The sequence below is a fragment of the Struthio camelus genome, chromosome 3 (genome assembly GCF_040807025.1).
Source record: "Struthio camelus isolate bStrCam1 chromosome 3, bStrCam1.hap1, whole genome shotgun sequence".
NCBI lineage: Eukaryota > Metazoa > Chordata > Aves > Struthioniformes > Struthionidae > Struthio > Struthio camelus.
The window spans coordinates 91,797,410-91,812,702 of record NC_090944.1 but is presented as its reverse complement, the minus strand read 5'-3'; the positions used below and the strand labels follow the sequence as shown (position 1 = coordinate 91,812,702).

At 42.5% G+C, this 15,293-nt stretch overlaps 1 protein-coding gene across 1 annotated transcript in view; it reads left to right on the top strand.

The window, feature by feature from the left end:
* The window catches only part of PGBD5 (piggyBac transposable element derived 5), a 69,887-nt gene extending 55,151 nt beyond the window's left edge, over window positions 1-14,736 (top strand). Inside the window, exons 5-7 of the mRNA XM_068939051.1 lie at window positions 3,312-3,509; window positions 9,227-9,332; window positions 10,929-14,736. Coding sequence (XP_068795152.1) covers window positions 3,312-3,509; window positions 9,227-9,332; window positions 10,929-11,124 — 500 coding nt within the window. The 3' untranslated portion in view covers window positions 11,125-14,736. The remainder of the gene's footprint in view (window positions 1-3,311; window positions 3,510-9,226; window positions 9,333-10,928) is intronic.
* Window positions 14,737-15,293: the final 557 nt, after the last annotated feature.

The window sequence follows — 15,293 nt, the reverse complement described above, 5'->3', positions numbered from 1 at the left end:
TGAGGTCTTTCAGGTTTAAAAGTAAAGACTGTCAGACAAAAAACATTAACTTCTGAGTCACACCCTTTATGCTCAGCTGGGGAAGGAGAAAGACAATATGGCATGACTCGGTTGGTCTGGAACCACAATGAAGAGGTGCAGGGCTACTAAACCAGCTGAATGTTTGTTACTTACAGGTCATTCAAATTGTTCACAGCAGTAAACCTGTTCATAGGCTTTACACTGAAGAGATTATTCAAATTAACAGTTTCTAGCAGGTAGTGGATTAAGTAATGTCTTTTTAGCACATGTAACTGAATTACTATCTGGTCAAATATGCTAACATGCTACTGAGATTTCAGTTTCGTTCTTGTTTTGTTATATGGCTTCATGAGATTTTCTTATGATATTTGAGAGCTGTTTCCAAAATTAAATTTCTGATCTGATACACACCATCACTTCTTCTAGGGTTGAAACTAGGAGGGGGATGGACTAAGCAGGTTTACTGGCATTTGCAAAACAGATTGGAAGAAGAAGAATATGGGGAGAACCTGAAAGCAGTGTTTCTGTTTAACAAGAACATGGGATTGTCTGCGTTTGCCACAGGCTGCTAAGGGCCAGCTCGCTACTTTGGAAAGGGAGTGTTGAACTGGAAGGACTATGAGATTATTAGGAGAGATCAGATGCTAGAGATGTCAAGCAATGGTAAAGTCAGTAAGAGCACTAGAGGAAATGGTGTATATTGACTGTACTGCAAAGCAGGTAATGTATGGCCAGCACCTGTTGGGATCTCGTTGCATTGGCTGCACCCTTTGGGAGAGGCCAACAGAGAAGCCTGGACTCCTCAGAGAGATCTCTCCTAGTGTATCACAGCCACCCTCAGCAATGGCTTTGATGATCTTTTAGTATGTGGCTAGCTAACTAAATCTAAACAGGTACACACCATGGCCAAGAAGTGTCATGAGAGCCTGAAGAAAAGGACAGCATATATGCTTGAGTGCTCATGACAGTTCAGGCCCTGTTCTTAAAGTGTCAAATTAACTTTTCCTGTTCAAGAAAAATTAATTTCTGGGCTAGAGCTCGATCAGTGGTAGAAAGGGAAAGAGCCGATTGAGAGCTCAAGTCAGAAAGAAATTGATATTCTTCCTAACAACTCTTTTATATTTGTTTTTTTTGTGACTCTTGACAGAGGGGGAGATTTAAATAGGCTAATTTTGAGAAACTATTAGTTGTTTGGGCACTTAAATTGATATTTAAGGAAACTGAAGGAGAGTCTAGAAAATGTAGAAGAAGATGCACTCACCAAAAAGGCATTAGTTTCTCTCAGAATTATTGATCAAAAGGAGCTGGGGGTCTTGGTAGACATCAAGTTGAACAAGAGCCAACAATGTGCCCTGGCAGCAAAGAAGGCCAACACTACCCTGGGCTGCATTAACAGGAGTGTAGCCCATAGATCAAGGGAGGTGATTATCCCCTCCTGCTCAGCACTTACTAAGACAGCATCTAGAATGCCATATCCAGTGGTGCCCCTGCCCCCGCCACCCTCCCTCCAAAAGAACTGCCAAAAAAAACCAAAATAAAACCCAAAACAAAAACAGAAGAGACATTGATAAAACTAAAGCAAGTTCAGGAGAAGGCCACTAGACTGATCAGGGGCTGGACAACGTGTCCCACGATGAAGAGGGAACTGTGCTTGTTCAGCCTGGAGAAGGAAAGGCTTCGGGGGACCCAACAACAGCCTGATCGTGCCAAGGAGGAGGTTATTGAGAGGATGGAGCCTGGATCTTCACGGTGGTGCATGGTGGAAACATGAGGAACAAGGGGAGTATGTTAATGCAAGAGAGCTTCAGAGCAGTTACAAGGAAAAATCTTCTTCACCAAGGACAGTCAAGGTGTGGAACAGGTTGCTCAGAGAAGTCGTTCAGTCTCCGTCCTTGGAAGTTCTCAAGACCCAACAAGATAAAGCCCTGAGCAACCTTTTCGGACCTCACAGCTGATCTCCTCTGAGCAGAGGTAGAGACCTCTTGAGGTCCCTTCCAACCTGAATTATCCTATAATCCATACGCTCTTATGAGCCTATGAAAATTTTTGCGGGACTATAATTACCATTTTCTTTTCCTAACCCTGGGCCACACCTGTGTTACTGCAAAAATGCAGTCTTCTTTTTCTGTGAAAACCTCCTGTGTAGCACCTTCACTGTACCACGGTAAAGAACATGGATCTAGAAATATAAAAGGATATCATTGAACATAATTCTCAGGTCTTTGAAGATACCAGGAGCTGAGAAAACTTCAGAAAATAAGACTGGGCGCTTTGATGTTTTTCAAAATCAAAAACCTGGATAAACCTCTTTTTTCAGGGGACATACAAAGCGTTTCTTTTTCTGGCCTCTAAATGGAACTACCTTTGCGAATGGTATTAATGAAGATATGGTGAAATAAACTTCAGCACCAGAGTGTGTGGCCTGGTCTCCTGCATGTGGAGCCTCTAGCATCTGTGCAGGAGAAGATCACTGTATCATTGCTCCCTCAGCAAGGGCATTGATTTGGTATATCCCCTTTCCCTGAAATCCATTTTCATTGAACTTGTGAGAACTTTGTGTGTCCATCTTCTCCATCCTTCTGGCACATGCATTTTTTAAATCTGCCAGTGGTTTCAGTGGTTCTCAATTTCTTAAGTATCATTTGCTTAAAGAGCCAGATATTGGAGGTCCAAGGAATGCTGAGCTGAAGAACAAGGACTGGATTGGACAGTGAAGCAGCAGATGAAACCAGAGTTTGTCAGCTATTTATATTGTGATTAAAAGGATCATGGGAGTCATATAGGAGAAATTATTTCAGTTGACATCTAAGATGTTATAGATTCCTTCCCTCTCTATACCCTCTACAATTTATTCTCAGTTAAACATCGAAATGTTTCTTGGATCATAAATTCTAATTTGTTCCATAATGTATATTTCCCCTTATTTCTTTCAGTCTAGTTTTAGACATCTTGTGGTGAATATTGCACAGGTTATAGATTTCATTGTTGGGAAGGTGTTCATCCTGAATGCATCATCTCCTTGTTATTTCATTGTATCTGTGCATGAGATGTCAATACACTTCATAATAGGCGCAGGCTTTCTGCGCTTGTCTCAGATTCCAGAGACATTCATGTAGGACACTAATCTTAGGTAATGTAGGAAAAGCCCATTGGCCAACATATCTGTTGGGCTAGAATATTTTAAGACAGTTCTTTCTCCAGCCATGTCAGTCAGGCCTGCACCACTGCCCTTGCTTTCTAGATACGTAGAATGGCTTGCTGATAGGGAATGTTTTTTTCTTCACATGCAGAGATTTACTGCTGTGGGCTGCTGAGCGCCAGGAAGAGTGACTGCACAGGCCTACCTCCATCCATGCTAAACAACCCTGAAACTCCCCAATCCAGAGGACAGTACAGAATAAAAATGAAGGGAAACATGTCCTTGATCTGCTGGTACAATAAAGGGCACTTTCGTTTTCTGACTAATGCCTATTCACCGGTTCAACAAGGTAAGCAATATCCCTACTGCTCATCTGGAAAGTGCACATGCTTTAAGTGACAGGGCAAGATGAGTCACTGAGTTTGATAATAAGCCTGAACAAAGAGCTTGATCATAATATCCTGGATAAACGGTAGCAGTAGCGATGACTTCCCTTTTGTATCCTTGTACGGCTATTATTTTTTCTCACACAGAGGTTAAAAGCCTACTGCTAATGCAGCCTCCTTTGACTGGACTGGTAGAGGCTATATTCTTTCAGGTATGAAGATTATGTCTTTGCTGATGGTCAGAGAAGGGAAGGAGAGGCTTGTTGTTGTATATAATGCTATACTAGCCACATTTGCAAAGCATCTTATAGGATTGCTGCTACAGAAATATTAATAAATGTCATAATGTACTTTGAGCAGATCCTACAATTAATTTATCTTATCCAGTAAAAACCTAGTCACAAGCAAATGTCTTTTTGCCGGAAGTAAATATGATTAAGATTTCCTGTTGTACATTAAATTGATTTTAGCAGCTGATGAAAAGGAACCAAAACAGATAACTCAGATAACAAATAACTGGAAAGAGCTTCACGATGACTCAGATCTTTTTCCTTTTCAAAAATATACACATATTTTTAAGAGGGTATGGAAACCTCTGTAAATATGACTAGTTAACTCTGTGAAACTTATCTTTCAGTGAAAATGTCACTTCAGTTTCTTTTCTTTGTTATTATTCAGAGAGAAATATCTATAAAAGCATGTAATATTTGAAAATGCCTAGAAAAATTACCTGAGACTAACCTAAACCTTTAAATGTAAAGCTACCAATTCCAACACATCTTGTTTGCTCGTGTTCTGAGTCCCAGCTGACTCTCACATATGCGTATAGGCTAAAGGAGCCAAGTTAAGGGCTTGAATTGAAGTTGGTAACAGGGAAGGCCTGGTGTCTGAGCATTAACTTTGAAAATACACGTGAAGGAAAAATGACACTCCAGTGATCCTGCTGAAGCTGGTCCCTGGAGCAGTGTTACTCTGTGATTGCAGTCTCTGACTCGGGCGTGGGGAGCGTTCCAGTTCTGCTGTGCTAACAGGACCTTCTGCTAAGAGTGAATTAAACTGAAAGCATTAGTGATGAGGATTTGTGCTGTTTCCCATGTGCACTTTGCCAAGTTTAGATTATGCAGCTGCACTGAATGGACCAGAGGTCCTGCAAAGTGTCATGCTGTCATAAAACTGTTGCCTTTGGGTATAATTCATAAACACCACTTAAAGGACAGCTAGAAAAATATATTTTATGTAAATGTCAGTGTTAACTGCCACTTTAAAAGTGGGCCAAAAGCAAACACTGAGGTTAATGTAGCTGGCAGTCTCCTTTACAAGTGGCACACAGGAGTGTGAGCTTTTGGGCTTATGAATGACCTTGAGCCTGTCTTAGCTTCAACAGGATTGTGTGTTGTGTATATGAGATAGTATAAGGTCCATTGATTAAGCCCTGTGTGTGGTGGGCAAGACCTGCAGTCTTGCTCACCAGATACTTTCTGGGACAGTTGACATAGTTCACAGTGAATCAGAGCAGAAAACGGAGACTGGCTTTTTAGAGAGTTGCACTGGGGAGGGAAAGAGTCTCTATAAAGATCTGAGAACAGATGGAGACTCAGTAGGAAGTTAGGAGACCAGATTGCCTGTCTCTAGTTTGGCATCTCTGAAGTCAATGCAGCAATGCTAGTTTAAACCAACATGAAGCTTGACCACCAAAGTCTCCGCCAAGTGATACCGAGGAGGAAGAGGAGGAATCTGTGCTCTTTGAGGCAAGTCTGTAGCACAGATGGGCTGAGCAAGTGTTTTAAATGGGAGAGGAAGTAGGGACAAACTGGAATAAAACCCACGCAAGGTATTTGGACAGAGACAGGTGCCAGTGAGATTGTCTAACAACAAATTGTATGTATTTGCACTGTGTTGACTGTAAGTGCTATTTAAGGGTGGAGGAGGCCATGAAGAAAAGACCTACAAAAAATAAAGACAAAGATGGTCAAGATAAGACTTAAGGTGAGAACAGAGGTGGCTATAACAAATAATGGGCTAGTTATTGCAATTTAAAGGAAAGTGGAGAAGGTAAATCTTGCATGTACCTTGAGTGCACCAAAGCTAGAGGCCCCAGGAGGGCAGTGCACTTGTCAGAGATGATCTATGAATACTATTCTTAGATGCAGCATGTTATTTATTATGGATGTTCTGAACTAGTGTGTCATAATATATCATCTTATATGCTAAGGGATGAGTCTTATTCATTTAGTCTTGCACAAATAGTAAATTGCTTACTCTACTATCAAGTATGAAGCTTCTACCTAGAACAAAATTTTATGGGGTTTTTAATTTCCTTTAAGCAGTAACTTGAGTTGAAATTTCCCTTGTGCCTCTACTACAGAGGTACTGAGAAGCCAAAAGAGGCAGGGACTCCCAGATAGAAAAAAAAAAAAAAAAAAGTGGCCATTATTCTAAAGCAAGTGATAGCGGGTACAAAACTCCCAATCTGTGCGACATAAGTGCATTTTGTTTTTCCACTCTAGATCTGGAGCCTGCTTTCCCTCCGTTTCCAGGACTTTGTTCTAGACAAAACTACAATCTTTTCTATTTTTTGCACAAAGAAGACTGGAGCAGGCAACAATCCTACTTGGGGAAACTTGGAAAATCCTAGGCTTTCTGACTTGCAGTAGGGAGCCAGGATATCTGAGGGCCCCTGGTGCTGGGTCCTGGTTGCCAAGTAGGGTTCCCAGCCCACCACAAGCCAAGGCTTAGGCAGCCTGCATAGCTGGAAGCAGAAGTTCCTTTGCAAGCTGTGAGGGAGCTGGGCTGCTTTCCTCCAAACATCTTATGCTTTCGCAAAAACTTGTTGTAAACAGGATCTTTTTGAGAAGCAGCCCAGCCAGATGCTGTTTCCCAACCAGCGCTACTTAAAAGCTAAATGGACAATGGCTAAGGATAGGAAAGGAAGCTTGGGCCGCAGGGTAAGGACTGAAGAGCTGCAAAAAGTACGTTGGCATCCCACAGGCAACTTGTGGTGGTAGGTGGTAGAAATAGGTGTGACGCTTCCTAGGGGAATGGACAGATAGAAAGATAAAGCGAGCTCAGAGGGGAGCGTGGAGAGTAGCTGGAGAGGAGTTAATGCTAAAGACGAGAACAGTTAGGGTGGAGAAAGAGAATTGGGAGTCAGCTACAAAAAACAGCCTCCTGATGTAGCCTGTGTCTAAGGCTGCAGCTTCCCTAGGGAGCTCTGGTTAGCTTCTCCTTGCTGTGTGTGCCTCTTCTCCCCCACCCTCCCTTAAAGACCATGCAACTGGAACAAGAAAGATGGTCAATGTTGTGGAGACATCGCAATTGTCCCTGTGTGGTTCTCAGCTGAGGAGGAACTGGAGTGAGGATTGTCTGTCTCACAAACTAGTTTCCTGAAAAATTTTGAGCCAGTGGGGGCTCAAATCTGAAGACCTTAAATATTAGACCTTGTACAATCTTGACTGTCTGCAATTCTGATACAGAGCCGTAGAAGACTGAAGTCCTGAAAAATAGCAATGCAGCACTTGGAGTGTGCAGTGCCCCCTTTGTTATATTACATTACAAAATCTCAGAGCCTGCCAAGGTGGATGCAAGTGCTAACGTTACTGAGTCTTCATTTTAAAAAGCCGTGATTCTAGCTCCTAAGATCATGGATTGGTGTAAAATAAGTATTTATGGAAACATGTGTATGCCTTTGCCTGCCTGCTTACCTCAGTTAGGGTAAGCTTTATAGGGTTTTGTTTTTTTTAATTTCCTAAGCATATAGGTTAGAAACTTAGAAATAACCTCCCAAAATCTGAGCTAATCACCTGAATTCAAGCACTGAGGTTTTAAAAGAAAAACAAAACCCAGAAGCTGATGCCTTTAGCTGTGGCAGTGCTGTGGCCACCAGCCTGAACCACTTCCAGCCCACAGGGAAAGGCAGGCGGAGGCTGCAGCATGGGCGCTGCGTTGCCCTGGAGTGCTGCCAGGGAAGGGAACACAGTGATACTGGGGGAGGACCAGGAGAGGAAATAGCTGGTCGGATGCGCTGTGATTCAGCTTGCTTGGGATTGCTCGCCACAGAGACCTGCAGCTGAGCTCTACCCGGCTCCAGCAGTTGCCTCATGGGAGAGGTGGCCTATGGCTGCAAAACAAACCTAGGAAAATAATGTGCATGTAAAGCTATTTGTGTTCCCGAAACAAAAGAACGTTACAGGGGATACAAGAGAAAAGGTGAGGGAGTATGTGATGCCCGCAGAGCTGCCATCACCCTGTGTTTTTAAGGATTGTGAATAGAAAGCAAATTAAATTTAAATTCTCCAAAGAAGGATGGGAGGAGAAGAGAGAGTAAGGGGATTCTTTGTAAAGCACTGGCACCAGGAACATAGTCACCCTTTCTTGACCTGCCCCAGTGGGATAGCAAGTGATTCTTGCAGCACTGATGCAGCAAGTGGATGCTGATCAACCCTCCTTCCTCATGCTACTGACCAGATTTTTTTTTTTTTTTTTTTTTAGGACTATGTCAGTTAAAGGACCCACCCTCCCCCCCCTCCCAAAAGGTCACAATAAGTAGGTGAAGGTTATAAAAGATTTATTTATTCAGTTGTGTTTTCCCCTCCCCTTGGGCTACATTTACACCCCATTTGGTGGGTGAACAGATGAAGGGAGAGAGCTGAAAAATTTAGAGGTGACATCTTTTTGGACTCATGAAAAAAAAATCTGACTTTAAAGACTCCCCCCAAATGAATTGCTGCATGGCTCAGACGTAACAGGACATTTAGTATGTGCCACATGTCTCGCTTCAAAATAGAACCTGCCATCTAGGACAGCGCAGGGGGCTTGACGGTGATAATGGATGGAATGACACTTCCTGCTGAAGGAATGAAATGGTGAAGTCTGTAATCAAAACGTGAGGTGCATTTTAGGGATGGTTGTGAAAGAGTTGGCAGAAGCAACGGGATGGGCAAGTTTGAATAATATTGTTGAGAAAAATATTGTTGTTCTGTGGGGAGTGGGGAGAAGAGGGATCCCCACTAGATAATGCACCACAGACAGAGCAAGAGACGGTCCGTAGCCTGGAGAGCTAACTAGCAAACACTGCAGGGAAATGAGCTCAATATGGAGGGAACAGGCTGCTTAATCAAGTACCACAAGTTTGTTTTATTTGTCCTTGTCTCCTACAAGCAGCTTCCCCCTTGATGGGGAAATCATGGAGGACAGGTAGAATAAAGTAGAGAAGACCTAAGGGAGCAGGCTGTTACGTAACAGCTATGGTGGGAGGGGGGGAGAGGAGGGGAAGATGGGAGAAGGCAAATGAGTGCTGACGCAATTTCATGGGAGAGCAGTGGGCTCATATATACTGCTGTAGTATTGGAGAAGGCTGGGTCAAAAAAGCACCATGCGCGGCAACTGGGCCTGTTCTCAGATGAACCTGCTCTAGGCGCCACGTCTTCTTCTATGCCAAGACTGTTCGGTCTGCAGCAGCAGGTGACTTGTTGCCTTTCTGCAGTAGGCAGGATTAGCACCCACCCCAGATGAGCAGAATCTAGCCAGCTGACCAGGCAGGATGATCATCAGTTGCAGAAAGAGAAACATGGGCAGAGGCTGCTGCTATTGCACACTTGAGCCCAAGCTGTTCTTTGGGGTATCTTTTAATTACTAGACCTAGCATGTAGATTTTAAACTGTTATGTTTTTAATTGATACAGGAGTTATAATTAAGAGAAAAAGTGGAGAAATTCCATGCCCATTGGCAGTTGAAGCGTTTGCTGCTCACCTGAGCTATATCTGCAAATATGACGACAAATACAGCAAGTAAGTGCGTGAATGCATGTGTGTATTTCATTCCTTCCCCATAGCTGGAGTGTTTGAGGTTCTCCAGGCTGAGCTGCAGCTGAGGGCCCAATCCTGTCTTCACCGAGCTCATCTCTAACAAAACTCATGTTTAAATCAACGATCAGAAGCTGGCTGTACAAAAGGAAGAGAGTTGCATTGCTAGCTATACTGCAGAGAGTCTGTGTAGGAGAGACGATGTGAATGAGTAGTTCTCATTAAGCATATTGCATTGTTCCCCCCCTCCCACCCCTTTCACCTTTTGAATAATCTCTGAAGATGTGCTAGTGTTATTTTGGATCTCCCTGCCAATCTACCAGACAAAAAAGTTATTAGACCTGTGTTCCAAGCATCTTGTAAATTACTCGTAAGAAGAGTAGGAAAGATGAAGGAGCATGCTGGTGTTCTTGGCCATATCAAATTCGAGGCAAAAACAAGGTTTCAACAAGGGTCTACCAGCCCCACAGGCTTTTCAGGCTACCTCAGCTCTCCCCTCCCATAAGCAGATGGTGTCTAGGTGGTTATCTGTCCCAGTGATATTTGTGTCTCCTTGAACCAAAAGATAAGGATGTTCAGTTTGGAACGCAATGCCGATCTAGATGAGCTAGGAGAGCAGACTGTAGATCTTTTGGCTCCTGGATTCCAGTTGGAGCCCTCCTTGTTCGCTCTTAATGTAGCAGGGAGAAAAGAAAACAAGTAAGAATAAGCATGGGGAAGGTATGGCAACAGGAATAGCAATGAGGCACAGGAGATTTCAAGAACTAGAAACTGAGAAGAAACAGAAAAAGCAGCAGAAATTCTCTAAGTCAGTTCTGAGCAAGGCAGCAAGAATTCAGTAGAAGAAGAAATGGAAAAGGAGGAGGCAGTTGCTGGAAACCAACCTTGGGAATGTGATCTGAAGAAATACAAAAAAGGAGATGATACAATAGAATTAATTTAACAACATGAAAGTAGAAAAGTGGGAAATTATATGACTGAGGAGAAGATTCTGGTAGTCCTAGAATTATTCAGAACCTAAATATAAGGTTGTCCATCCTTCCTAGTTCTTCTGCCTTATGGAGAGATGCTTCATATACCAGGACTGCATGCTCTAGCTCTACCCCCACATCCTCCCACTTACTGTAAAAGAGAGAAATGAGAGGAGCGACATCAGCAGTCTTCCCTAAACTGTAACCTAGTGTGCCTGTGGCTTTTTTTTTTTTTTTTGTTACGATCTGAAGAGGTGCAGACCCACAGCTCCCATCGTTTGGGTGTTTGTCACTAGGAGTCTGTATTGGTACTCTTCCTTACATGCAGTGATCCCAAGATAATGATGTTGCTGAGATTTTGGTTCTGAGAACAAGGAAGTGCTCTCAGAAATTTCCAGAACTGGAGAGACAAACAACTTAACCATAAACAACTGTCATATACATTGTACAAAAAATTCCTGTAGACAGTACTTGCATTTGACAGAAAGTCTTGCACCCGCTTCCTCTTTGGGACCAGAGAATCTTTGTTTATGGGTTATTTCTTGCCTCTCAGCTGAAAATGTTTGACTGAATGCTCTCCCCCTCCCCCCTTTTTCTTTTGACTTTATAGGTATTTCATTTCTCATAAACCAAACAAGACCTGGCAACAAGTATTCTGGTTTGCCATCAGCATCGCTATAAACAATGCCTACATCCTCTACAAAATGTCGGAGGCCTATCACGTGACAAGGTATAGCCGTGCACAGTTTGGTGAAAGACTTGTAAAGGAGCTTCTGGGCTTGGAAGACACCTCACCTTCCCATTGACGCATTGTTCATTGTGGCGCAGGCAGGGGGTGGAGGGTAAGCAGAAGAAAATACCACATCTGGAATGACAAAGCAAGGAACTTGTGAGACCACCAGTGCTGTCCTTATCCAAAACTTCCAAGTGATATCACTAGAGAGGTGGAAACTTTGTTCCTAAGTAGCAGCTGGATGTAAACATGTCTTACAGAAAGTGCCACAAGAAAAGCTGACACAAACTTGCATATGTGAATGCCCTGTGGGTATCCGTACACCAGAAAAGGACTTAAATTAGTCATTTCTCAGTACTATTTGTTGAACAGGGTCATCTTGTAAAGTTTCTCCTGGGCTAAGAGCTTGTCATAAGGCGACATAGCTCAGCAGTCCCAGGTGGGCATTACAGAAAACACTATACCTTAGTTGGCGTTATTCAACTCTGGGACAAGCAATGTAAGTCTGTACCATGGGCTGTGGTTGAGAGCACCTACCACCTTGTAAGGAATCATTGCTGTCCTCACAACGTGTGAAAAGAAACAGTTCAGCTTTACAAAGACTTAAGCAAGCGTATTGACAAACAAAACTTTTACAGGCAGCCAAGAACTGGTAAAGACTTCTTTTTTTTTTTTTTTTTTTTTTTTTTTTAAATTAATGTAAGGCAATTGGATCCCAGTTAAAATAGCAAAATTAGGAGAAACCAAATACTTTGGTGAATTTAAAATGTGAAAACATGAAATTGATTTTTTTTTTTAATGGGATGAAACTTACTTATTTTATACACAAACAAACAATGGGTGAAGTAATACTGCCTCTTATCTTAACTTCCACAGTCAGCATACAGGTGAGAAATCAGAATATAACAATTAAATTTTTTTCTTGATTTCAGGTGTATCTTAAATAGTGCTTAAAAATCCAATGTAATGGACTGTTAACTTTTTATGGCCAACTTTATTTTCCTTTTGTAAATGTCAAGACTTTTCTGGTTCATTTTAGAACTTCATCTGGCACACAGTTGGCAGGAAGAAAATAATACACTAATAGCAGTTTGTTTCGCGTTATCACTGCAGGGTTTTCTGTAGGAATTCTTCTCATTAGAATTCAAGACGTGTTACAGTAGTTGTAATTTTGCAGCTTACATGTTTAGCAAAATAACACAGCATTATGTTTTACAAAAAGAAAAAAAAATCCAGGTGCAACCAGGTGTTAAACCTCACTGGAACAGAGCAAACCCAAACAGTTTGCCTTTTCTGGGTAACACTGCAGAGGACAAGCAGCGTCACAAGCCGGTGCGCATGGCTGAAACTCCACGGCTGGGTGCTCTTGGTGGAATCCAAAGGCCACTAACACTTGGGAAAACAACGGGGAGAAAGGTATGATTGGAACAGGCAAGAATTGGCACAGAGGTGAAATAGCGCCTTTTCCTCTACACTTTATTGATTTCAGCCCACAACTCAATCAACAAAAAAAAAAAAACCCTCTGTATTTTAAAGGTTAGCAGTGCTGGAAACAAACTAAATTGCATTAACTTACAGGGCACAAACTGCACAGCTACTTTCTGTTGACAGTTTGGACCCACTCTGCTGAGAACAAACAAATGCTCTACATGAGGGATGCAGGGTCAGGCTTTGACAGGGTGGATACTGTTTGTTTGGGCTTAAAGGACCTGACTTGTTTTAGTTCCCCAAGCTTGGCATTTACTGAAAATGTTTTACAGAAGAATGACTTGGGCTGATTCAAGAGGAATGGTGGGACTGATTTATTTCCTTATCAGTGTAAAGCTCACCAGGTTATACGTATCTTTCTGGCAAAAGGTAACAGAGGGAAACATGCATGAACTTGAGCCTTCCCCTAATTTCGTTCTTAGGGCTATCAGATATGCCAGGCGTTGTGCAAACGTGTATAATTTAGGTTGCTACAGAGCAAGAATCCACCGGTGGTTAGTAAATTACTGGCTAGTCCACAGAGCATCCTTGCACTGACATCTGACTATTTCCACCAAAGTCTATTTTTAGGAGTAGACTTAAGCAGCTCTCCTCCGGTTTAAGGAGAAGTAAGGGGATGGGACCCAGTTCGGCAGTGACTTGGCTTGCAAAATAGCCTGGAGCTTGTCCCATGCTTCCTGCTCTGCCTGCCAGCCGCACAAGGTACAGCAGAGCAGTACAAGCACATTTCCTAAGCACCCCTTTCCCCTTCTCAGCCCGCAAGGTTTCGGTGTAGGGAAGGAGCATGAGAAAGGATGCAACCTTCTGCTCTGAGGCCGGCTAGCCTCAAAAAGAAGGGTTTTGTTCTGCTGTAGTCCATGGCAATGCCAGGCTGCCTAGGAGCCCAAGGATGAGTTCAGGACTTTTGTTGTCCCTGCAGGGAACTGAGACCACCCCTGTTCAGACTGAATGCATGAGGTAGCTAGTCCTTATCAGTCTTCTAGTTACTCAAAGGCAGAGAGGGGTAGAATGAGGCATGGAAAAAAAAAATGTTTAGCAATATACACCCCACAGTTTCCTTTCTTAGGAAATGCCGCACAGAGATGGCTGAAGGTAGATGGAGCGCTTATTGTTAGCTCCCTACTTCAGACAGGGCCAGCCTATATTACAACAGGGAGAGTAGTTACAAGTTCATTATGTCCTGTAACTTAATATGGGAGTCAAAATTAGGGCAGCGAGGAAAGGTCTGGCTAGAACATTGCCATTCAGGCAGCCTGAATGAATAGCAGCTGGAGGGACTGGATGCAACTTTATTGCATTCCCTTGTAATGCCAGTGCATTTGCAAGGTGCACGTGCCCCAGCAGAGCTGGAGAGGCTTGCAGGATCTCCCAGGAGCCGCTTTGCACTTCTGAGGAGTGAGCACAACACTCTCCAGCTATGTCATACCCACTTGAGCTAGAGCCCAAGCCCTTTGCCAGTTGGTACATTTCCATATACGCTAAAAAGCTTGGATCTAGCCATCCTATACAGAAAATGTCTTGTCTTTTTTTTTTTCAAGTGACAGTAGGTCCAAGGCCTTAGAATGTTTAATTTTCCACTAACTTGTTCTGTTAATTATAGAGATTACTTGAGCTAAAATTATTGAGGTCCTAGCTTGTTGCCTCAGGGACTGGGTCCTGAGTATGTTTCCCTAGAATTAGTGTAGACAGGGGATTACACAGTGGCTGACTATTACAGGGAAGATGCTTTAGTCTCCTTTGTAAAGGAGAAAAAAATGAAGACAAAAATTATAGCTTTGCAAAGAATTTAATTTCCTTAGCCTTAACCATCTCGCATCACTTTGAGCTGGTGCCCTAAACATGCACAAACATTCCATAAACAAACAAAAATATTTATATATATTTATATGTACAAAAATGCCTGAATTTTGGGTTCTGAAGCTAACAAGCAAAAGCCACCAAAGCATAGTCTATATCCATAGATGACTGTTCTACCTTACCTTCTCCACTGATAAATTGGGAGGAGAAACGGGTGGGAAGAGTTAGGGTTTCTCCATGTTGAAAAAAGCATCTTGCACTTTCTCTAAGTTACTACAAACTAAGCAAAGTAATTAAGGAAGAAATTAACTACAGCTCAGATTCTGTAGCGTTTCCTTTACTGCAAAATGGCTTTTAAAGATTTGGCTCCCCACCTGCTTGTAAGCCTAGAGCTTCTCCCAAATTAAAGGAGGAAAAAAAAAAAAAAAAAGGGGGTTTAATCCCAAAGTAGTGCAAAGATGTTAGTTATAGTGAGTGAGCGTGTGTGCGTGTGTGTGTTAGTTGTGAAATGGCTTGTGAAATGATACTGAGTTGGAGAGTAAATTTTTTTTGTATTCTTAGGACAATCTATAAGTAAGAGATCTTAAAGCTCAACAGTAGTTAAAAGACAGTGGAAATGCCAAACAGCTCAAAGGACCTTCTCTGACTTTTTCCAGAAAGAAAAAAAGTATGAAGCTGGGCTAGACAAGGGATCAGGAAGGTTTAGTTCTCTCCTGCTGAGTTGGATTTTCATTCAGTATGTAATTCTGAGGCCTGAAAATGATTTATCTGTAATATGCAAACTTTATTTCTTCCAAGGAACTGAGAACATAGTGAGACTGACCACCAGATACTGACCACCTTCTATACACAGTACTTCTTTCGAGGAATTTACGTCCTGCCACGATCCATTCTTGGAAAACATTTCTTTTATCAGTGTGTAATATAACACTCACTAGAGCTTAAAAGCCACTGTGA